Source organism: Filicampus tigris, chromosome 3 (genome assembly GCF_054856515.1).
Source record: "Filicampus tigris isolate MCC_2025a chromosome 3, RoL_Ftig_1.0, whole genome shotgun sequence".
NCBI classification, from domain to species: domain Eukaryota; kingdom Metazoa; phylum Chordata; class Actinopteri; order Syngnathiformes; family Syngnathidae; genus Filicampus; species Filicampus tigris.
Window position 1 is genome coordinate 18,990,199 of NC_141219.1, and position 24,537 is coordinate 19,014,735.

At 40.1% G+C, this 24,537-nt stretch overlaps 1 protein-coding gene across 5 annotated transcripts in view; it reads left to right on the forward strand.

Annotated features, from left to right (window-relative positions):
* The window catches only part of scube2 (signal peptide, CUB domain, EGF-like 2), a 39,319-nt gene extending 15,064 nt beyond the window's left edge, over positions 1-24,255 (forward strand). For 2 of the 5 annotated variants that reach the window (XM_086026254.1, XM_086026255.1), the window contains exons 9-23: positions 603-725; positions 2,535-2,651; positions 6,021-6,143; positions 6,416-6,532; positions 9,282-9,371; positions 9,491-9,613; positions 10,574-10,741; positions 11,076-11,282; positions 16,423-16,593; positions 18,338-18,505; positions 19,087-19,248; positions 19,325-19,522; positions 20,892-21,044; positions 21,176-21,255; positions 23,094-24,255. In XM_086026254.1, coding sequence (XP_085882380.1) covers positions 603-725; positions 2,535-2,651; positions 6,021-6,143; positions 6,416-6,532; positions 9,282-9,371; positions 9,491-9,613; positions 10,574-10,741; positions 11,076-11,282; positions 16,423-16,593; positions 18,338-18,505; positions 19,087-19,248; positions 19,325-19,522; positions 20,892-21,044; positions 21,176-21,255; positions 23,094-23,240 — 2,147 coding nt within the window. In that variant the 3' untranslated portion in view covers positions 23,241-24,255. The remainder of the gene's footprint in view (positions 1-602; positions 726-2,534; positions 2,652-6,020; positions 6,144-6,415; positions 6,533-9,281; positions 9,372-9,490; positions 9,614-10,573; positions 10,742-11,075; positions 11,283-16,422; positions 16,594-18,337; positions 18,506-19,086; positions 19,249-19,324; positions 19,523-20,891; positions 21,045-21,175; positions 21,256-23,093) is intronic. The other 3 variants (XM_086026256.1, XM_086026257.1, XM_086026258.1) reach the window with 3 other exon arrangements.
* Positions 24,256-24,537: the final 282 nt, after the last annotated feature.

Below are 24,537 nucleotides of genomic sequence, written 5' to 3' on the forward strand. Positions count from 1 at the left end.
CAGCAGGCCACAATTGGCACTTGCTGTGCAAAAAAAAAAAAATGTTACTAGTAACACATTTGTTCTGCTGGTGCACCCTAGTCATTCTACTAGTGTGCTGGATTGTTGCACTCGTGAGGGCAACGAACTTACTAGTACACCTAAAGATGGATGTCATAGTTATTGAATAAAAGATGAAATGGCTTCCAGTTCAGAGCACTAGTAGAACAACTGTGTCACTATTAATGTTGTTTTTTCCCACCAATGGCACAATAATTGAAAAGCTTTGCCATGCTATTAGGACAACCACATGTTATTTGTGATTGTGAGGCGAAACTAGTAATTGACACTTTGGTGCTACTATTACGGTCCAGGAGGCTACTAGTGTGTGACACATACACACTATGTTATAGTGTTAGTAGTACAGCACAGTAGTTTACCAGTAAGGTTAAAATACATCCTAGTAGGCCCCCCAAAAAGTGGCCTATATAAAGACGCCGTCATTATACTGGTATGTAAAATTGTTTTCTGAAATGTCTGACTAGTGAGGAAAAAAAGTAAATGCTGGATATCAAGGTTATGGAATAAATGCTCAAACACTTTCCATACGCTTTTGTCAGCAGACATCGACGAGTGTGAGCTTCAAAATGGCGGCTGCGATCACTTCTGCAAGAACACCATTGGCAGCTTTGAATGCAACTGCAGGAAAGGCTTCAAGTTGCTGACGGATGAACGCTCATGTCAAGGTACAATTTGCACCTTGTTCTTTGTGGGGAAAAAATATCAGCACATTACCTTTTGCTGCAATAGAGTTGACAAAATCACTTTTCCATTGAAAACAATAGTGCAGTGGAACCTCAAAGAAAAAAAAAATCCATCCCAGGACAGCAATGTGTTGGAATGTTAAAATACATTTCCTTGTAGGAAATAATGGAAATGGGAATAATCTGTTGTTGGGTCCAATTAATGTTTGGCAAAGTAACATTTAAACATTTTTAACTCTGTGAGAATTTAAAAAGATAAGTGAAAGTTGATTATTAGTTAAAAAATTTTATTTTTTTTTTAAACTATAAAAGTTCTGAATTTGGTGTTACGTCATACAGGGCGGTGGAAATGTTCTGATTGGCAGATTTCACTTTAGATAATGACAACAAGGAAGGATGCTCATAATCAGTCAAGATGCAAAATAATCCCGTTTTGTTGTGTTAAAATAATTCAACTGACCAATACCGCCTTCAAATATAGTATAAGAAGTATAAGAAAACAACAATTGCTTTTTGTATGTTTGTTTTATTTTCTCAATAAAGGACATTTTTCAATTGGAGGGCTTTCGTTTCGCTCATCAAATTACTTCAGAACTATATTGTATACTATGTAAAAATTAGGGCAAATTTCGGACCTGGACCTTCATTGGGCACTTAAAGAGGGAGTCGACCCAAATATATTTTTTTCAAGAATATGTTCTATGCATGCCCACTAGTTGAAACAAGGCATTCTGATACAAACATTGCGTTTGTGGAATAAGAGTTAATCCACCCGTTTTTAGCCATCCCTGGGGGCGGCCACTTTGTCACTTCTGTCGACTGAAAATGACATCACAACTACTGAGGGCTTCGGTAACGACCAATCACGGCTGACCGGTTTTCTGAAGCTGAGCTGTGATTGGTCGTCACCTGAGCCCTGAGTAGTTGTGATGTCATTTTCAGTTGACAGAAATGACAAAATGGCTGCCCCCGGTAAGCTTAGCAGACTATTTAGCTGAACCAATCAGAGGACTGAAAAATGCCGACATCACTCTGAGCCTTCGTGAAGGCGCAAAGTGGTGAATCTGATTGTTAAAAGAAAGAAACAGCCAAATCAGCGACACTATGAAATAAAGATAATTGACTGTTGGGAATGAATGATTGCAATTTATCTAAGTTGTACATGTAGTTCTGTGCTTCTAATTGTGTCTTTTGTTGTTTTTGGCATCGAATAATTGTATTCCAATTTATTTTATAATTCACCTAGAAACAATATGAAGATGATAATGCAAAACTCAGGAAAACGTATATATATTCATTGTGATGCCCTGTCCGTCTCTGTCTTCTGCTGTGTGTTAATTTTCGTGATTTCCAGTCAATGTGGAATAATAATACATAATAACCGAGAATACTGACAATATTCCCTCCATTTGCTTGCTGTCACTTGTCACTGACTGTGTATGCTGTATTGTAATCAGAGATTACTGAATGCTGATTTTTCAGATTGATTTAGTCATTTTGAAGAAAGACTTGTATCAATGTGTTCTCTATTAAGTGCTATGTTAAGATGCCGTCATAAGCAAAGCTTTTACATCCTAGCAAGTATATGATGTGCAACGTAACCCATGCTCGACTGATAGTAGCTGCACAGCTTCTGGGTAAAATATTTCTTTCTTCTCCTTTGTAATTATTGTCAAAGCCAGAGCTGTTTGAGCATTAATTCAAATGCACCTGTTTGTCTGTGTGGATGGGAAATCCCTCCTCAAGAACAGTACCCTGCTTTTAGGTCATGTGATCGGTTTTTGATTACAGATATAGACGAGTGCTTCTTTGAGCGGACGTGTGATCACACGTGCGTCAACTCCCCCGGTAGCTTTCAGTGTCTGTGCAACAAAGGCTACACCATGTACGGACTGGCCCACTGTGGAGGTGAGATCAGGTTGGGTGGAGGATGAGGCTTGTGAATGCACAAAGAAAGTTGCACTACTCTCAGAATGTTAGGAATATTGTAGGTTGAAATGCACTCTCACCTACACAGGTGATCTTAGTTTGACCATCTCTAAACTTTTGGATACACAAGTTCAACTGTTCAGTGTTTCAGTATACCACGGGGTGTCCCCAAGGTTTGTCTCAAACATTTTTAAGAGTGACCTCTTCTGTGGCTTTTTGTGACTCTACCTCTGTTGCAACCTGCCGATGACACTGTGACACTCTAAACTCAGTGGCCATTTCTTTCTGAGAAATCATGTCAATATGTGAACAACATGATGAAGAGGACTGTTTGAATACCAGTCATACAGTAACTAGGAAATGCATTCATTAATCAAACACCTTTTGTAAAATTTTCACTTTCAGGTCCTTGTTAAAAAAAAGCAAAGTGTGCAAGAAGGACTGAAACATTCAACAGCTGGACGTGTGCGTTCACAATTTTAGGGAAGGTCAAATTAACACTGCCAGACATTTTCAGATCGTCTTTTAGCCTAACATTTGAAAATATTTACAAATTTATGTATTAAGGGTGTCAAATGAGTACATTAATTGCAATCAATTAATTACAGTCAGAGTTAAAGCATTTATTTTTTTTAATCGCATTAATCTAATTTTTAATCTATAACTTTACTGTTTCTGTATGATGATGAGATCCATTTTGATGCATGGGGCTTGTGCTTGATTTGTTGCGGGTGTAAAAAACTGGTCAATGTCACAACCTGAATTGGACACTGATTAGCAGCCATTGTGTTTGGCATAATACAATACAATACAATTTTATTTATATAGCGCATTTCCAGAGGTGGGTAGAGTAGCCAAACATGGTACTCAAGTAAAAGTACTGTTACTTCAGAATAATATGACTCAAGTAAAAAGTCGTCATCCAAATAATTACTTGAGTAAAAGTAAAAAAGTACTGAGTAACTGTAGCAACGTCTCATTTATTTATTCATTTTTTTTAAGCAACCATTCAATCAGACAAAAATACAAAATAATCATCTTCAGGCAAATTAAAGTCCATCCAATCAATAAAATGAATTCCATTTAATTAAAGAATATCTTAAAATAATCTTAAGGTAAATTCAAGTACTTTAATAAACAATAAAACAATAATAGTATAAATAAAAGAAATAAATTAAGCACAAGTAGCACAAAATTTCAGCCCGTGTACTTTTTTTTTAACAGGCTCCGCAGGCAGAGCAAGGTAGCCCATATGAACTCGTATAAACTGTGTGTGTGTGTGTGTGTGTGTGCGTGTATCGGGGTGTGTGTGTTTCAGTCTGTGTGTATGTGACAAAACATGCAAAGCAAATATTTTTCCCAAAGAATCACTCAGTGATGTCACTATTAAGATTTCACAGTAGTTGGCTCTCAAGGTTCTTGCAGTGAAGCTGTGATTCGTCTACCTCAGGCTGCAGATGCCGACATTTTCGATCAGTTTCATCCGAAAACAACTCTTTGTGGTACATGGTAGAGCCTGGCGCAGGTCTCTGACAAAATAAATGCGCCTTTCACTGAGAGAGAGAGAGAGAGAGAGAGGGAGAGGGAGGAGATTTAAGTAACGGGTTCAATGTAGCCTAATGTAATGTAGCGGAATAAGAGTACAGTTTCTTCGTTTCTTCTTCACAAATCTACTCAAGTAAAAGTAAAAAGTATAGTGATTTAAAACTACTCCTAGAAGTACAAAATTTCCCAAAACCTACTCAAGTAAATGTAACTCGTTATTACCCACCTCTGTGATTTTTCATAACAGCTAGAACTGTAACAAAGCACTTTACAAACAGTCGACAATAAATAAAGACAATAAAAGGCCTTAATGCACAAGTATTAATAAATATAGATGTGAATAAATAAAAAATAGGCCCCTATTTTAAGTGGGAGGACAAGTTCAGGAGCAGAGATAAGACATGAAAATGGAGGAACATGTGAGAGTTGTTAGTCTGACGAATGGTAAATTTAAAAAACGCCCTGATGGCACTATTGTAAAGGCAGTGATATGCCTTCTTTGTGAGAAGGCCTTTGCTTACCAAAGGAGCAGTTCAAGCCAACCACATAAATGCAAAGTAACCAGCCGTGACTAAAGCCACAGCTAATGATAGCAACGAAGACGCTAATGTAGCGTGTCATTGCCCAGCTCTTCGCCAAACTAAACTCGAGAACAGCTCGCGTACGAGCAAGTCTGCGACCGATGAGCTGACGAATGTTCTTGCCAAGTGAATAGCGATGAACTGCAGGCCGATCAACATAGTTGAAGACGAGATTAATTGAAGTGTTTCAAACAGCGTCCAATGACCCATCATACAAACAACCACCGTGCCGGACTGCAGTGATGACAAAAATCAGCAAGATGTATGACGATGAAAAGAAAATCAAGCTTGATGTGTTGGGGGGGGCAGGGGGACTTCGGACAAATTTACTATAACTGCAGACCACTGGACCTAAACTTGCTACCACGGTCATTTGGGGGTGAGTGGACACTCTATTGACTGTGAGTGGAACTTCAACTCATTTTGAACTGATTGTCGTGAAAACAGAAACCAGGGACTTGGCTGATAAATGCGAAAAAAAGTTCCTCAAGGTGGCAAATGACTGGGTCATTGAAAAAAAGATACACACCATAAATACAGATACATGCATACAGACAATGGGTGGGTGGGGGCTTTGGGGCTTTTCTCAGCAATTTTGAAGTGAGATTAAAAAATAAATTAATTAGCTCAATTAATTACAGATCATAATTAATGAATCTCTCAATATATTAATCTATTGACAGTGCATTTTTGTTTCATCCTGAAATTTCAACCAAATATCCCTAATCATATATATTAGGGGTGCAATGATATAAGTATCAAATTGTTCGATACAGTAGTCATGGTTCGGTGCGCGCTGTATTGAACAATAAGGGTATTTTTTTTGTTGTTTTTTTTTAAATCAATGGAACTGCATCAGTCCCAGGCCGTCTAGCCTAATTATGACCTTAACATTGACTGTACCAAACATTTAAAAAAAAAATCATGGGTGAAATTGCTCGAAAATATTTGCTATGTCAAGACACTTTTTGCAAAAACGGCATTGTTGTGCCACAACATTAGATACAACTGCACATTCATGAGGTTTCTCCAAAATCAACACTTTACAAAGACGATAATATATGGTTTTGATGGACGATAATATTAGGTCCTGATTGGTATGGAGAGGAGTTCATTTCACATTAAGTTGCATTAACTGCACTGTGTCTACGTAGCCAAAAGAGGTGAGCAGGATTTTCGAAACAACTCTCAATATGAGCTTGCTTCCACTCTCTTTTCTCAGACATAAATGAATGCAGCGTGAACAATGGCGGTTGTGAGCAAGGTTGTGAGAACACCCAGGGCGGGTTTGAATGCTCCTGCAACCCTGGCTACAAGCTCCACTGGAACAAAAAGGACTGTATTGGTAAGTCAACGCCTCCTCTGCAAAGATGCCATTTAAAAAAAAATGTATGACATTTTTGGAAAACGGGGAGGGAGTGTGGGACAAAAACAGGAGATACTTGGAATTCTGTTCTCTTTTCTCTTGTATTCTCACACGCTCAGATTCTCATGTGCGGTTGTAAAATAATCAGAGCCGAGCTGTCGTCGCTGTCCAAATATTGGGTTCCTCTTCCTCTTGCTCCCGTCCAACGCGTTCCTCTTTTACCTTGGAGTTTTATTGTGGTTTCTATCTAGAGGCAGAGGGTTCACCACCTGCGAAGGCCGCCTCGAAGCCTACATTGAACTGTAGCAAGCAGGAGGGAGGCGACCGCTGCTTCCTGACGTGTCAGTCTCAAGTTCATATCAGCAGCGGTGAGTTGGATCAAGCGCGTCGCTCAATACATTGAAACCGTTTTCACTGCTGGTTGTATAAGGGTCATTGCGGAATTCCAGGACATTTAAAGCACCAACGTTTTTCAGAAAATGAATTATTTTATGTAGTTTGTTTTATGTTTTTAAGAAATACAGCTCATAAACCATCATATACTTTGAATTGTCCAACTCAAACATCAAGGGTGCAATTTTTATGAGATAATTAAAGGCTGGCGCAACCTTGTTACATGTTACTATGGCACCTGAAATAAAGCATATTTCAAAAATATTGCTGAGTAATTGAAAAAGAAAGTTGGACTTTATTTGAATACTCAATGCTAATGTTAGTACGTGTGAGCTGTGTTAGCTGCTATGCTAACTGTTTAAAAACAAACTTTGTTACCCCCCCTAAAAAAAAATCTCAAAAAAGAAAATCTTGATATTATCAGATTTGAATTAACAAGGTTGTATTGGTTTGAGTGGCACAATCCATTACAGCTGTAAATGGTGACAAAAAATGTGAAAAATACAGTAGAAGCAAGAACACATTTCAGTGTACCTGTGGTCGGAACACTTAGCTGGTTTGTGTCTACACGCACACAAAAAAAAGAACATTTACATAGTAAACAAATGGTTCTTTGTCTTGCAAGCAGGAGCCGCTTTTGTGTAGAATTGAGTAACTATAAGATACTATCTAGCACCCTTTCTTAGTTGTTTTGGGTGCTGCTAAATAGCAGCCAGCAGTCCTACATACAAGCCAAAGTACCGGTTGGGTACTAGTAGAACATTGATTGATTCATTTATTTTTAGAATGCACCATAATTTTGTCGTTTTGCTCACTTTTTACCCCCATCTTCTTCTAGTTGGCTAAAGGTGTGTCAGTAGCATGGTAGCATATATGTTGAGAGTCACAACTTTAGTTGATGATTTAAAATATCAATTTAAAATATCTCTGCAAATTGAGTGATTGATTGTTTGTGAGCGTCTGATTTTATTTGTTGTATTTGATATGTAAATGGATCAACATGAGGGAGGGACAAGTGCTAAAAAATAATTTTAAACTGTGTGTAAGAGCTTTTTGATAGTTTAAGGAATAATTTTCACTCAAGCTGCAGTTACATTTTGTCTCAGGGCAACTATAATTAATGCCAAAAGTGCCTGTATCTGTATTTTACGCATGGTTTATTTGAAGTTTCATGAGGGGGGGGACTTAAAATGTCCTCCAATTCTGAATCGACCACTAAACTGTCACCAATTTCTTGAAACAAAAACATGTCTGCTTCTAAAGGCAGTCACATGCCTGTTCCTGACTTCAGTGATGGCTTAACGTTTGTAGCCCACGCAACACTTCCTGCATCTGCTTTATATTGTACGCCGTTCAAAAGGATTTGTCATTCCTCCATTCACCACCGTGGCCTTGAATAATGCCGCAGTTGTAAGATCACACACACACACAAAATCCACATCCTCTGCTTATAACCGATTCATTCAAATTAAATCGGAGGCTAAGCTGCACTCTAAAAAAACATTCAACCGCATTATGTGGACAAAAGAATCAGGACACCTGGCATGGACAGGAAATGAGCTCCACCTAATAATAATGCTACTAGCGCACGGCACATGCCTACTAGGTGTTGCTTTTAGTTTAACCAGTGCAGCACAGGTGTTTATTAGTAAGATTTCTTGGTACTAGTAGACTGGCCTGGATAAAATTATACTTGTTAATGTCTAGCGCCTCACTAGTAGTAATAGTAGCTCATAGATGTCAACTAGTACACGGTTTTACCATACTAGTATCATTTAATTGGCCTACTAGTAAGTAGAACAAAGAACGTACTAGCACATGGACCTTAATGCGGCCTTATGGCAAGCAAGAGCGCAGTAGTTGAATGACTGTTTCTTACTCATAATGTTTTTCCACGACTGAATGGCATTTCTGCAGACGTGTAGGATATCGCTGCCATACAAGTCAGACAACTACTGTTACATTTTAATAATGTGGTCATACTACTAGTGGCCTTTTTTGTGTTACTAATAGGGTCCAGGAGTACAGTAGTGTGTGACCCAGTAGTGTTACTAGTGGAGCACAGTAGTTTACTAGTAAATATTAATTGCATACAAGGTCTAAAGTGGCACTAGTAGTGAACAATATGTTGCTAGCAAGACACAGTTGTTCTATTAGTGTGCTTAATCATCTTACTAGTGAGGAAAAATGACATACTAGTACATGGACCTTAACTCATTCACTGCCAGACGTTTTTGGATCTCTTTTACCGTAATATTTGAAAAATATATATAAATAAATTCCTAGGATTGAATGGCTAGACTGTGAAAAGACACGTAAATCCGTCAATGGCAGTGTATGAGTTGAACTGGATGCTAAGAATGTGGAATAAAATGCTTTTTTTTGTGGTTCACAAATAGGATATTAAAAGAATGCCTTCTGGCAAGCCGATTGTACATGAAGACACTTTTCTGCTTGAAAATCATTATAAACACTATTAGTCTAGTACATTTAATTACACCTGATTTTAATGACATGCCTCCGCAGTCAAGAATGTGAACAAGACCTCAATGGTGCTGTGTTGTTATAAAACATGATTTAAACATTAACCCGCTGTGGGATCTGTTGTGCAAATAGTCGTCAACATCCTTCCGCAGACAGACGCATCGTGTTCCTACATGCTGCCCGCTTGCCTTTGTGGCCCTAACGTTTGTATGTGCCGCGGCGTCTTGTGTGTGTTTTCAGGGACGGAGGATTCCTACACTGTGACCTGTGGAATGCCACTGCCCTGTTTGGCTGACGCACAAAAGAATAACAGTGGCTTGCAATGCTTCGGCAAGTACAAAACACAGTCGATTCAAAGCAAGATTGTCGCCACTGAGGCTTTGAGTGTTTTTACTGGAAGTTTACTTTGATCAAAATGACAAGATACCCCCCCCCCCCCCCCCGTGTAGCTCCAGAGTTGTCCGGTGTGCCTCGCATTAAGACCACAGCAACATTCAAGTCAGGCACGACCAAGTGCAACTTAAAAAGAAGCCAGGAGCGACTCAGGGAGAGCTTGAACTCAGCACGCTCAGGTACACACGTTGCAACAATACAACACAAGGTGCACTCAGGAAGCACATTTGGTGACCCTGTTGGCTCTTCAAAAGGTGGGCTGGAGAAATACAGGATTCCTCCAAAATAATTAGTGAAAAAGGCGCAAAAATTGAATACAGAACTGTACAAAAGTCGAAGGCCTGTTTTGTTAAGGACCACCATTTAAATGTCGTGAAAGAGTAATTAAATTACGTTAATTGTAGTTCATTCCACTTTTAGATAACGCAATTTAAGTCTCCAATGAGAACAGACCAGTATGAGGGTACGCATAACCTGCGATGGCTGCAAGCTGAAGTTTGAATGTAAACAAACAACTGCAGTTTTAAGTCATTAAAGTTTGTTTATTTGCGAGTTATACACATATTAGACGCAATGGTTCAAATCGCTTGTCTCATTTTGTCCTCTCTCTCGCTTCACTTTACCTGAAAATCCCCACCTGGATGCATTTTTTGCCGAGAGGATGACGATTCTGCGCCGAATAAAATATCACGGCTAAAACAACCACAGCTCTTAAACAAAGCTTTGGTAATTGTTGTTTCAAAACACATTCGGTTATACCAAGAAGTGAGAACATTTGTGAGCTGCCCTCTAAGGAAGATCGAGATCAGACATGATGGCTCCTTCAAAACAAAACCGAAAAGCAGATGCATATGTGAAAGAAGTTTGTGGGCCAAGTGATGTGGTGGCACTTTGTCTGTCAGCGACAAGCGAGGGTGGAATTAGCGCAAGACTTCCTTAGGGGCCACTCTGCCATAGATCACATGTGGTATGAATATTTCAGTTCATGTAAAGGGCTTCTGTGCGCCACTAAAGCGATCACGGTGCTACGACTTAATGGCAACGCGGACATCCCATTCGATCTCAATTTTCAGCCCTTGGCGATGGCACTTATCGATTGTCTTGTCTGCCAATTGATGATGCTCTCTCGCCGTCCACAGACAGCAGGTTTCTCTTCACCGAGAATGTGCAGTTCAGCTACGTGAGCTTGCGCTGCACCTCGTCGGCGCACCGAGGGCGCAGCCGCCACGGCAGGAAAGCGGCCGAGGAGGACGGCTCGTCCATCACGGCCGAGTTTGAGCTGGATGTGAACCTAGAGGAGGTAACAGGTTGGTCTCTGCCTGCCTGCCTGCCTGCCTGCCTGCCTGCCTTCCTGCCTGCAGTCTTTGCTTCCTCGTCTCGTCTGTCTGTTGCTGTCTGTTCAAGTATCTCCTGTTTAGAGTGTGATGCAATGGTGGTGGGCTGTAGTTCGGGGCTCAAGGTCCTCATGTTTACATTTGAATGACATGACTTGAGTGTGTCTGTATCTCGAGGGTTTTTATCTCCATGCATGCCCACATTTGCATGCAAGCCTCCAAGGAAGGCATCAATTGACACCAAGGACAACGGTGACATCTTTCCTCCCCCCTTGGACACAGTTGTGCTATCGAGCTCTTCTCTCAGCAGACGGCTGCGACGTGAACTGTATGAGACGACGCTCTGAGAAAAGGCTGAGGAAGACCATCCGCACCCTGAGGAAGTCAATCAACCGGGAACAGTTCCACCTCCACTTTGCCGGCTCGGACTACGAGCTGGCCAAGAATCTGGCGCAGCCGGCGGAAGCGGCAGGACACTGTTTGGCGGGACAGGTGCTGGTGGGCAGGAGGTGTGGTGAGTTTCATTTTGACTTTATTTTGTATCTAGCTTAATTTCATCCATATTTATCATAAATATGGTCATTTATCAACATGAGTAAAGGGTGACCAGATGCCCAACAATACGCAATTTTATAATGTGTGTTTTTTTTTTTTTTTTAGATAAAATAGCAGCAGGGAACATCCGGGTGGGAGAAAATTGATTGAAACTTAAATAATGATTCCGTTACAATGCATTGCACATAAAAGTTAAGAGGAAGTCAACCCAAACATATTTTTTTGAAACATGGCTTTCTGATTCATTCATGTTTGTGGAATATGAGTTAAGCAGCAAAATCCACTCGTTTTTAGCCAGTCTGGAGACGGCCATTTTGCCACTTCTGTCCACTGAAAATGACATCACAGATGCTCAGATAACAACCAATCATGGCTCAGCTTCAGAAAACAGATGTGCTATGATTGGTCGTTGCCTGAGCCATGAAAAAAAGTCAGACTTGACAGCCAGTGTGTGGACCAGGGCTTCGGCTGGGCCGTTGTGGGTGTTTCAGAGTGCCACATTGTTAAGTCAAGTCAAGTCAAGTCAAGTTGACCGTGAAGGCCTCGATACAGTGCCTAGGCCTGAGTGTGCACAGAGAAAGTCGGAAGAGTGGGGAGGTTGGGATTTTTCTAATTTGACAGCTGTGTCGGTCAGAGCTTCGGGATGGCTTGGCTATGCTTTAGAGTGCCTCGTTGTAGTCGTATACTGGTATACCTTTTTCTCCTGTGTTCATTGTTATACAGTACTACCAAATTCCTCTTTAGGCTCACTTCTCAACGCATTTTTTGACAGATGCGCATAGAAAGCAGTATAAGATGGCTTCCCGACAGCAAATCCTCCCTACATGAGGCATCTTACTTTGTTATTGGTGAAGGATCTAGATCTATATGAATGGCTTTATATTAGCCAACAGGTTAACCAAACACCAAAATGGGAATTACACATCGCATAATCAGTTCAAAGTCTCAGAGTCAGCGTGCCCTGATCTAAGCACGGGACCAGCTGGAGAAGATCAGCCCCATAGGCAGGGCCAGCCAGGGGGGAGACCAGCCCACATTATGTTTAGATTTTGAAGACAGTATAAATGTGAGGGCTGCATGTTAGACCGTGCCCCTTTTCTGCCCTCGCCCGTCTCGGGTGAGAGCATTCGCGAGGATGGAAAAGCTGCCCAGATCTGATCACTGTATGATTCCTGAACTTCAGAGATGGAAAAGAAAACTGACGAGAAAATTCAATGGACTTGTGTGAGTCTTTATTTACATTGGATACCTTCTTGAAAGATAAAACGAACACGTATTGAGTAAGTAGTTGTTTTGTAAATTGCTAATTGGGCTTATGGACTCCAAACCAACAAAACATTTCAACCTTGGTAAAGGTGTTGATTTTTTTTTTTCAAGAGTCTGTCATTTTTGGTGCTGATAGATAATGATGTTTTCTTTATCTATGTTAGTAAGAAAGACCTTAAGTGCTATGTTTTCAGGTCAACATTAAGCAGTCTATTGGCCATGGCAGGGGCGGACATGTAATTCAGGAGAAAAGAGGCGTAGGTGGAGTGGGGGTGAGTGAAAGGCATTCTTAACCTCCAGCTCTTTAAAGGAGCTATATTTTCCCCTCCTCCTCCTCCTCCCCCACCCCCCGCCTTGGCTTAGCTCTCCAGTTTGGTGCCTTTCATTGAAAAGCTCACTCAGAGCGACGAGGCGCTCTACCACAAGGCAGCCTCCAGTGCGTTTGGAGAGGTGCGCTTTCACTTTCGACTGCCTTCTGCGGTGTGCTCGGCTTCATTTGCATACATGGGCCGCTGCTATCTTTTGAGCTGGTAGAGTTGTCATCACTGTGGCGTCATTCAAAGGTTTCGAGTTAACTCTTCAATATAACAAGTGACTAAATTTCCCTTGTTTGCTTTTAAGTTGTTTAGGAAGTCCTGTTGATTCAAGCTGGCAGTTTGATTGTTGTTCATTGCCCCCCGTTCTCCTCCTGCATCCAAAGTGCCCCCCAGCTGGGGCCACTTTGCATGACCCCCAGCCACTAAACTGCTAAAGAGAATTGACTTCAGCCACACCATGGGAATCAATTAGCATCAGCTGTTTGGGCCCCGGCCTGATGGGCGCGAGCAGCGATTGGGCCGCTCAGAATGGGGCGATTCAGAAAGCTGACCCCTTTTATTGGGTTCAGCTCCTTACCACTGTGATACCCGAGTGTTTTCCTATGTCATCAAGTGGGCAAAGACTGAGGGCTTGAATAGAGGTGAAAGGTCTTTTAAACCTCTTTGGGGCCATCAATTGGAGGACTCCATGGACGCGCACTTTGCATTTGAAAGGCTTCAAGGTTTTTTCTTTCTTTCACTCTCACTCTGTCTCTTCTCTGACTGCTTTCCTCTGTCAAATAAAAGCTGTTAGGACAATACGATGATAGCTCCTCATGCTCTTTCACGGTAAACAATGGGCCTTCCAAAAATCGAACCGCTCTTGAGAGAATTATATTTTTCTTTTCTTTCAGGGGGGGAAAATTGAACAATTTGCTGAACCACACAAAATTAATTAATGCCTTTGTGAGCACGGAAGGTCTGGATTCTCGATTTGTTCTCTCGGGTCGAGTTCTTAAGAATAACACACAGTGGTTCCTAAATTAATTACAGGCATCAGTCTGAGTGGGAGGAACCCAAGCAAAGGGTCCCTCTAATTAAGCGTTTAAGAGATAAGAGGAAAATGCACTCTTTGATTTGCTTCAGTGTTTGGGGCGCTTACGGCGACATTAAAAGTCATTTGGTGACGCACAGCAGCCGTGCTCCATCAAGTAGTCGGAGGCAGCTGCGGATAGGCCTGGCGCTCTTTTGTCGCTCTGCTTTTTACACGAATGCATTTGGCATCAGATTTGCGTCGGCTCGTAATGGCTCGGCGTAGCGCTTTTGTACATTTTATGTGTGTCCCCGACAGCTGTTTACGGGATATGCTGACGTTTCTTGCATCACGTTACCTCGCGGTACTGCCGAGGGAGAGCATGCATACCTTCACGTGTTGCGCGTATGTGTAGGCTCATGCAGGAGGTATGCAGTGCTTAGTTTGTCCTCTTAAATTATAGCTGTTAGGTGTAACTTATATCCTAAATGCCTTATAAGGAAACAATAATTGATTAGAAGCAGCGATTATTTCTACTGTCATGTTCCACACAATTCTATTAAGTGTGATGAACACAAAAAAAAATACTTCATGTATGGTCAACTGGCTCAATATTTTGGTGCTTGATAGCACTGACTCTTGCTCAAGTAATTATTTGGAGGAATATATATTTAACTTCAGTCATATTATTCTAAAGTAATAGGACTTTTACTGGAGTAACATTTTTGACTGCTCTGCCCATTTCTGGTCTTACCAAATTTTACGCATTTCTTTACTAAAACCAGAATTTGGGAGTTATTTCTTATGAACAAACACATTGTTAGCCTAAAGCATTGTTGCCCAAGTCAGTTTTAACTTAGTGTCTCAATATCACCATCAAATATCCATGTGCTTGCTTTTAAAAATATGTTTTTATTTATGTTTGTTAGATTCTCGGCCCATGATGCAATGGTAATCCACACAGATTGAATTAAGGCAACGGGACTCTTCTTGTTTGTTAAAAATCAACCCAAAACTTTTCTTCACAATAATATGTTCTATGCGCCTCCACATGTCTAAACACGGTATTCTGATTAATATTGCATTTGTGGAATATGAGTTAAGCAGCCAAATTCACCCGTTTTAATCCATCTCAGGGTTGTGGCCATTTTGCCACTTGCTGTCAACTGAAAATGACATCACAGTTGCTCACGGCTCAGATAAAGACCAATCATTGCTCCGCTTCAGAAAACAGGTGAGCCGTGATTGGTCGTTACCTGAGCCCTGAGCAACTGTGAGGTCATTTGTGACAAAATGGCCGCCCCCGGAGATGGCTTAAAAGGGGTGGATTTTGCTGCTTAACTCATATTCCACAAACACAATATTAATCAGAATGGTGGAGGCGCATATAACATATTGTAAAAATAAAATTGGGGGTTGACTTCCACTTTAAGTTTGTTGTGTTTCTTGCTTTCCAAAAAAGTTAAAAAATGACTTGGGCCCTTTGGCAATCATGTTGAAAAAGCAAACCTGTCTATTAATTTTAAGAGCATCTACAATATAATTTGGTTACATTAACGAGAATTGAAATGGAGAAGACGCTGATATCCATTTACCAATACACTAGTCATCGTACGAGTGGGCTGAGTTGAAAACTAGCGAGAATAAGTAGCACACTACTTAGTGCATGGCCCTTAAACTGGATGTCAAAGATCTAGTAATGCTGAAACGATTTTCCAAAATGTTATCTGTTTGTTAGGATGAGATAAGTGGAGTGTGGAAAGGAAATGCTGTTTTCTCCAATGTTTAAAGACTGCAGTCGGTTCCGTGGAATATCACTTCCCCAAGTTATACAAAACTAGAACATACTTGTTGCTGGAAAAAAAAGAGGCGGTGAGTGCTTTCAAATAAACTGCACTTATCATGCCGTACGTTCCTTTTTCCAAGATGTGTTAAAATGTGAAAATCTGCTGGGAATTAGCACGTGATTGAAAGATAGCGGGATTTGTCACTTGTGCGTCAGGTCCTGTTTAAGGCAGCTGCTGTGCTGATGAAGTCTGGCTTGCTTTAATTTTATGTTCTTGTTACACACTTGAAGTGCGGTGTTTATGGCGTAAATCTGCCGTGTTGTCAGGCCTGTTTGATTTGTGTGGCCACAGGGCAAATGGGTTTATTTGTTGTCTGGCTTCCCCTCTCATGGCTTTTGCAGTGGGGTGCTCTAATGACACGCCACATACTGATCTGTCTTTTAAATGGATGTTAATTACAAGTGGAGACAACATTTAGCTTTGGTTCTTCTAATTCTTTGTTTTTGTTTTGTGAGGACACCAGCTCGGGTCATTAACACCAAGATGCAACTTTACAGGACTATTTTTATTCAGGGGATGTGCATTTTTTGTTTTTGCCCACACGAGACAAAACATTCACTTTGTCGAATAAACACAAGCGTGATAAGTTTTATTTTTTTGAGCAAGGTTCTTCACTTATGTGTTAAATACCAATGTCGCTCCCCACCTGTCCAACAGTGAGCTGCAGTGTTGGCATGTACTATGATGGCGACCAGGGGAGGTGTGTGACATGTCCAGCTGGTACCTATCAGGACGAGGAGGGCCAGATGTCCTGCGAAGTGTGCCCCACACCTGAAGGAAGGGACGTTGCCAAATTGGCCGGAGCTCGAAACGTCTCCGAGTGCGGAGGTAAAAATGTAGCATCAAAGTTGTTCTTTAACTCTTTAACACCAAAAAACACCTCCAAATGTTTTTTTTAAAAAAATCCACCTACATGACAAACATTGGAATACAGTAGCTAGTAAGTGTTATTCAAAAATGAGACTGAGGTTTTATTCCTATTTAATTATTATTGTGAGCTACTGTGACATTATGCACAGTTTTAACAGTAATGCAGCACTTAAGTATCACAAAATGAAAGCTGTACTTTCAATTAGATTGTATTGCACATAAAAGTTAAAGAAAATCTGTACCAAATGTTTACAAACGGTTCTTAAAGATTAAATACATACTGTATGTATTAAATTTAAGTTAAATACAACTGAACTATACTTGATTCTTTCGCATGCCACTAGAGGGAGCCCTCTTGAGGTGTCAAACTCAAGGCACAGGGTTACATGAGGTCTGGTTACTCCACGTTTGTTGCTAAATGGATTTGTTCTTTTCATTTTGGTAAATGATACTGCAATTTTACTACACTTTACAAATGTTTATTTTCACCAAATCTGTTTTCCACATAGGCTAAATACAATAGTTAGGGGAGAAGGGATTGGGGCTAAGCCCGAATGTGAATAGCAAAAATCTGTCAATCGCAGGGGTCACCCCAAAAGTTAAAAAATAAATACATTTAAAAATTCAAATTTGCTCAAAAATTGTGAATGCAGATGTGAATAAGCATGGGCTATTTATCATAGTGAATAACAAAAAATGACTCCAAAACCCAAGCCTTTACAGACTGAGTTAATGCTGTTAACATTTTAAAATAACAGGGGATACTTTCCAAAAAAAGAAAGAAAAAAAAATCTGCGAACAAGTGAATGTGTGATTGTTGAACCGCAAACATCCGACAGTCTACTGCCTATTCAAATGTTTGCTTAGTGCTATTTCTCTTCACTTCTGATTTCAAATTCAATTTGTTTTGAGAAAATGTATAACAATATAATGTGTGGGCAGTTATGGATAAGTGGTTTGGATAATAGATAAAAGAGGTGATTATACATTTATATAGTTCTCGCAGTCACAAACATAACTATGACAAAAATGACTTAAACACACCGCTGGGTATTTCAATTTTTTTTCCTTGAGCGTATTTACCAGTTTGATGGCCCTACAAGACACCAAAGGGAGTCCAATATAAGAATGTTGGCCTAGAGATGCATGAATTCAAGATTGTTACAACTTCATAATGTGAATGAATGAACGTTTACAGCAAAATAATGAAGCTGGGCAATACAAAGGCCAGCTTGTAACTAACTTTTTCATGATGAGAAACCACACAAGATGCGACGGTGCCTCGATAAGGATGCTGTGTCAGAAATTCTCCGCTTTGTGTCGGACCAAAGAAGCTGAGTTTAGAGATGAACTTATCTTCTTTGGGAATAAACGCTGAGGGTGAGCCACCATGTTTTGGTCTCCCCGCCTGTCGTTATCGCACTCAGCGTGTGGCGTGATGCCATAGCTTAAATCCACATCTCCCCTGACAGACTAAACAAGAAGATTTATCTGTACACTCCCAGAGGCGCCTACTTTGTATTAGTCACCCAGCAGCTACTATGTGTGATGTGATTGGAGATAACAAATCAAAACAAACACATGATTATTCCTTCCAACATCTGCTCTCTTGTCTTCATGGAAGCAGTTGCAACACATCGGTCCAAACAGAAATACGTTCTTGCTAAACTTATGACGGTTGTGTGTGTGTGTGTGTTCTCAGGTCAGTGCCCCCCGGGGCATTTCTCCCATGACGGTTTCACCCCTTGCCTGTTGTGTCCTCTGGGATCGTACCAGCCGGAAGTGGGACGCACCACTTGCTTCCCTTGTGGCGGTAACCTAGTCACCAAGCGCAGTGGTGCCGTCACCTTTCAAGAGTGTGAGACCAAAGGTATGCTGCTTCTTATTTGTCATACTGGCCTATAACCCCCTTGTGGTTGGTCTTTTCTTTCTTTCTTTTTTTTTAATCTCATTATGTAAACAACTACATTGTGTGTTCAAATACTAAACTATGGCTTTGATGTCCTTGATATCCAGCGTAAGTTCCATGTATTAGTACGTTTGTGTACGTACATGTGGGTGTGCATATCTCCAATAAAAGAGAATCTGATACATATCTGGATACATGGGGTGCAATACAGTACAAGGAACGTTCATTTTAAAGTGAAACGATTCAATTCAGTTCGATTCCATGGGATTCTGATTTGATTTGATTCGATACGGTACAGCTCAGTTTGAGGGGGTATGATGAATTTCTTGTCATTTTACAATTTGATTTGATAGGCGGGGGACACCCCGAATTGGTTGCCTGCCAATCGCAGGGCACACAGTATATATGTGTGTATATGTATGTATATATATGTGTGTATATGTATGTGTATATGTATACGTATGTGTGTGTGTTGCGTGTGTCTATGCATCCAACATTCTGAAGGATTTGATTGACTAACATCTGTGTTCTGGTCCTTGTAGTTCAGTGCTCACCCGGCCACTACTACAACACAACAACGCACCGCTGCATCCGCTGCCCCACGGGCACCTTTCAGGTGGAGTTTGGTCAGAACTACTGTGTGGCCTGCCCGGGAAACACCTCCACTGATTTTGATGGCTCTACCAGCATTATGCAGTGCAAAAGTATGAGCGTACACAATTAAGTTTTTCGATGGGTTGTACAAATCCAAAGAGTTGACGAAACAGTGTTGTTTTGCAGACAGACAGTGTGGAGGCGAGCTGGGAGACTTCACTGGCTACATCGAGTCCCCCAACTATCCCGGTAACTACCCTGCCAACGTGGAGTGCACGTGGACCATCAATCCGCCGCCCAAACGCAGGATTCTTATTGTGGTGCCGGAAATCTTCCTGCCAATTGAGGATGAATGTGGTGACTACTTAGTCATGAGGAAAAGCGGTGAGTCTTTGTGTCCGTCTGTTCCCATAATGCTACTGTGACTTAAACTTGTTTTCAGTCTAGTACAATACATTTGTTTAATACAGCTCCGTTTTATTTAACATGTAAAGTCCTCGAAAAGTCAATGTGACACGCTACAGCCCAGGTGTCAAACAAGTCAAGGCCCGGGGGCCAGATCTGGCCCGCAACCTACGTTTATGTGGCCCGTGAAGGCGAATCATGTGCGTCAACTTCACGTTTCTAGCAAATTGTTTTCACTTTTAACAACACTGAGATATTAGATAATGCAATGTATTATTTGTTACCAATCCTCCCCTTTAAAATAACTTGGATAATAATTGAACAAACAATTACTTACCGGCTTCTAGTTTCAGAACTAGCTATCCATCAATTTGTTGTGTATATGTGATTCACAGTCATAACGGCCCTCAGTGGGACACCAAAACTACAATGTGGTCCCCGACAAAAAATGAGTTTGACACCCTTGCTGTACAGAAAACAGTGTTGTTAACATTGCTACCAAATTTAAATGATAAAAAAAAAATAATCTTCAGATATGCAGTATAAAATGAGGCTTCAAAACCATGAAAAATCAAGTCCGCTGAATTTGCTGAAAATACGCCCCGTTCAGCTGTCAACTATTAGTCAGTCTCTACTATGACCTGGAAATATGGATATGACGGTAGTCCAGCATCTTTCTTATACTTACACATAAGTACGTTTGAGCTGTGAAAATACATCCACATACGAAGACTTAGGTGGCTGGAATGTCTATCGTATTCCTCGCAAGGCTTCTTCACACCGCAACGAGGCACTCTTAAGTGGCCATGCCAGCACGAAGCCCCTGTCCACATGTTGGTTATCATGTCAGACTTTAAAAAATATATATATTTCTGCCTCCTTGCTCTTCAGCCTTTCTCTGTGTGGTGTATGCAATCTCACGGCAGACAGTGTGTCGCTCTAAAGCTGCCAAACTAGCCCAAAGCCCTGGTCAACACGATGGCTGTGAAGTCTGACTTATTAAAAGATATTCCATCTTTCCCCGTGTGACATGCGCACACTCACGGCTGACAACGAGGCACTCTAGAGAGGCCACACAAGCTGACTATCTGAATGATTTTACCTGATTGCACTACGCAATTGCACTGGATAACTGCTGATGCAAACAAAGGCGCTCAAGTCCTTTTATATCGGGAGGGACGACTCATGCTAGGGGCAAGACATGTCACTGGGCCTGCTTTCAGCCATTTAGGCTCAAGCGCATCCATGACCCTAATGAGGAACAGTGCTCTAGAAAGTGAATGAAAGAATACATGGAATGTTGTGCACATGTATACTTGATATAGTGTCATATGGTTGAATTTCACAGCTCTGTTAAACTCTGTGACGACCTACGAAACGTGTCAGACATACGAGCGTCCCATCGCCTTCACCTCTCGCTCCAAGAGGCTCTGGATTCAATTCCGATCCAATGAGGGGAACAGCGGGAAAGGATTCCAGGTCCCGTATGTTACATATGATGGTAAGACAGGGGGGAAAAAAAATGCATTTCTTGTCCCATTAATTTGATGCTCTCAAGTCTATATGTATGCAAATGTTTCTTATTACGCTCAGATGCTCTTTATGACTTTCTTGATGGACTTATTATTTTAGAGGACTACCAGGAATTGATAGAGGACATCGTAAGGGACGGCAGGTTATATGCGTCAGAGAATCATCAAGAGATTCTAAAGGTATACATTTAATTCTTTCATTTTTTTCCACAGGCACTTTATACCTTATCCTACCTTATGCCTTTATCCACCAAATAAATGTACAGCAGCATTATATGTGGTGTCAATGTTGCCCAAGATAAGTTTGACCAGTGATTCTTCAAGAATACTACGAGTACCCCCAATGACACGTGGGCTTCCTCTGGTGGTATGCAAATGAATACCCTAATTAAATCATGTGACAGGGATTTCAACTTTTTTTTCAATCCAGTACAGCTGAGTGGAGTTCAGTTGTATTTAACTTTTAGGCACAACATGTATGTATTTAATAATTGTGAAATATTTGTTTGTCACGCATTCATTAAGGTACTTTTTAATGGAACTTAAAAAAACAAAAAACATTTTAATTAAATCATTATTTGAGTACAAATTTACAAAATGTGGTACAACATTAAATTCATGTGCAGAATGTTACAGTGACTACATCTTTTCCTTCTTTTTTTAAATCCAGTACCACACAGTTCAGTTGTATTTTATGTACTATACATTTGCATTGAGTTTTTAAGAACTTCTTGATTTAAAAAAAGGTTATTTAGTTACAATTTTTTATTTAACTTTTATGCATGGTCCGTTTTAATGGAATCATTATTATTATCATTATTATTGCGGTCTTTAGGAATATCCCTTGTGTGAGGCGGTCCTAAATTTGAGAACCGTTTCTCTTTTTTTTCTTTGCTTGTACAAGTGTGCACTGCCCTCTCTTGGAAAGAGCTAAAATTACAAGCAGCATCTGCTCATGTCAACATTCGTGGCAAAGTTCAAACAAATTAGTCAGGATTTAATTTGTAATAATAATCATCATAATAATAATAATAATAATAATAATAATGATAATAATAATAAAGTCATGTTTCATTTTAGCTTTTGAAATTGTTGAGTGCTTGTTCCCATGAGGATGAAAACATCCATGCAAACCGTAACTACCCTCCCGTACAAGCCACAAGGACAAATATGTTTTGGTTTGGAGCAGCAGCACACCGCTAGCTTCTCCAGAGGCCCACCACCAATTCAAGATGAAGCAACTTCTTGTTTTCACATGACACTGAAATATTACAATAACAACACACACAGTGACCACAACATGAAAAATAGCAAATGGCATCCAACATGTAAAATAATGCTTTCAAAAAAAGAGAAATATTGCAAGATTTTGATCAGAAGGGATTCATTTAACAATATGTGTGTTTGATTGTAGAATTGATGTAGGACAGGACTGAGTCATTACAAATTCTTTATTTAGTTACATGAGCTAGTGAAAACATGAAGAACGCCTCTGAATATGCCATGCTGTTCTACACGTCTGCAAACTCCAGCCACAATAATAAATGGGAAATGTGACTGCCGTTATGTTGATACAGTCCAACATGCCATAACAATCCCATGGTACTTTTTAAATATGCTCCCTAGTAGTTGTGATATAAGGGATGAAATCTGTGCAATTGAGCTGATTGGACACGAATGGTTTCTGGTGATTTCTAAACCTAACCTCATTTTTTAGGTTCTTTCTCATTGGTAAAAGTCAATTCTCTTTAACTTACCTCAGGATTTGCTGATGTTAGACATGAGAATTTATTGAGGGATTCAGAATTTTGGGGGGGTCATTTGACTTTTTGTTGTACCTGAAGAAGTGTCCAGTGTGTATATGTGTTGAGTGACTGCAATTTCGTATGAAAGACATTTAATGACGCATATTCTTGACTGTCACTATGCTAATTTATAGTTTATCACCCCAATGTTTATTCCATTTGTATGCATTAGCTTTGCCGTTCGTTATATATTTTTCCTATGATCTTATGTAGGATAAGAAGCTCATGAAGGCTTTATTCGATGTTCTGGCTCACCCACAAAACTTCTTCAACTACACGGCACAAGAATCCAGAGAAATGTTCCCCAAATCCTTCATCCGCTTCCTACGCTCCAAAGTCCTGAGATTCCTTCGTCCGTAAGGAGGTGCTGAATGACACCGTGCTGATGAATAGTTAAAGCAGCTGCCAGTATTTGTCCGGTTTCAATGTTTTCTCTAGTTATATGCTTAATAATGATGCAAGCAATCCTGAGGAGAGATAAGAGAGCAGACTTTTGAACTGGACTTGTTGGGGGGAGGGGGACATTCTGGCCTCGATAGAGCATCAGGATCACTTCTGCCACTTTGTGTTGGAATTAAAATGGAGCAACTACATTAACTGTATAACCTTTTCAATGTATACGTCGCATTACGATGTTTGACAAGCCTTCTTTATGTTCATCTTATCTGTATTCATCAAACTGAATATTGCTCAACCTGCTCATTGCAAACACTAGGAGACTTTTGCTGATGGCATTCTGATGAGAAGTGAGTAGCAAAGTAAACATATACTGAAACTCAGTGACATTGTATATAGAGTGTGTATGTAGTTTTAACATAGACTACTTTTACAAGTGACAAAGATACACAATGAGAGAAACAATGATAGCACAAATGTTGTACTTGGGAACTTTAGCACTACGAAGAAAGTAGTGGAACCACAAAAAGCAATTATCCCAATGAATGTTTTGTATATGATGTAAAAAGTTTTAGGTGAAATGTACGGTAGCGATGTTCGACAGAATAGGACTGCAACTCTTATTTCAGGTTGCCACATTATGGAAAATCACTTTAAAAACATGCATCCAAAATATTGAAAAAAAAAAGAGTATAAATGAAATTAGGGCATCTCAACTCTTCCGTTGTTTTATTTTTATTTTTTAATTTTATTTTTTATTGTGAACCAACAACCAAAGACAAGCTGTAAACTCTTCTGATAATTGAGAGCATGTAATAGTATGACATGTTTCTGAGTAACACTAAAATGAGATAAGTCAATGAAAAGTATTGTAAAATAGAAGTGAGGTACTCACCTCTCATAGATTATTTGTGTGTGTGTGTGTATATTTTTATGGTTTTGTACATCTACTATGCTGTAAATAAAGATAGAAACCTTACAGTATTGCTTCTTCATTTATTGTTTTTTTTAACATTGTGACTTTCATCTTAAATCCACGTCTGAAATACAGTGTAAAATAATATATGAGCAAAGGTTTTGTCACCTTGCATTTTTTGACACTTATAATTTAGTTCACTGATCGACTTTAAAACAATGTCTTTTAATAAGCCGTTTTCACATTATGTCAAACAGTATAGCACAACACGTGAGAGCTGTAATAGGTACAATAAAGAAGGTAAAACAATACTGTGGTGCTGAAGGAAAGGAGATACAATAGTAT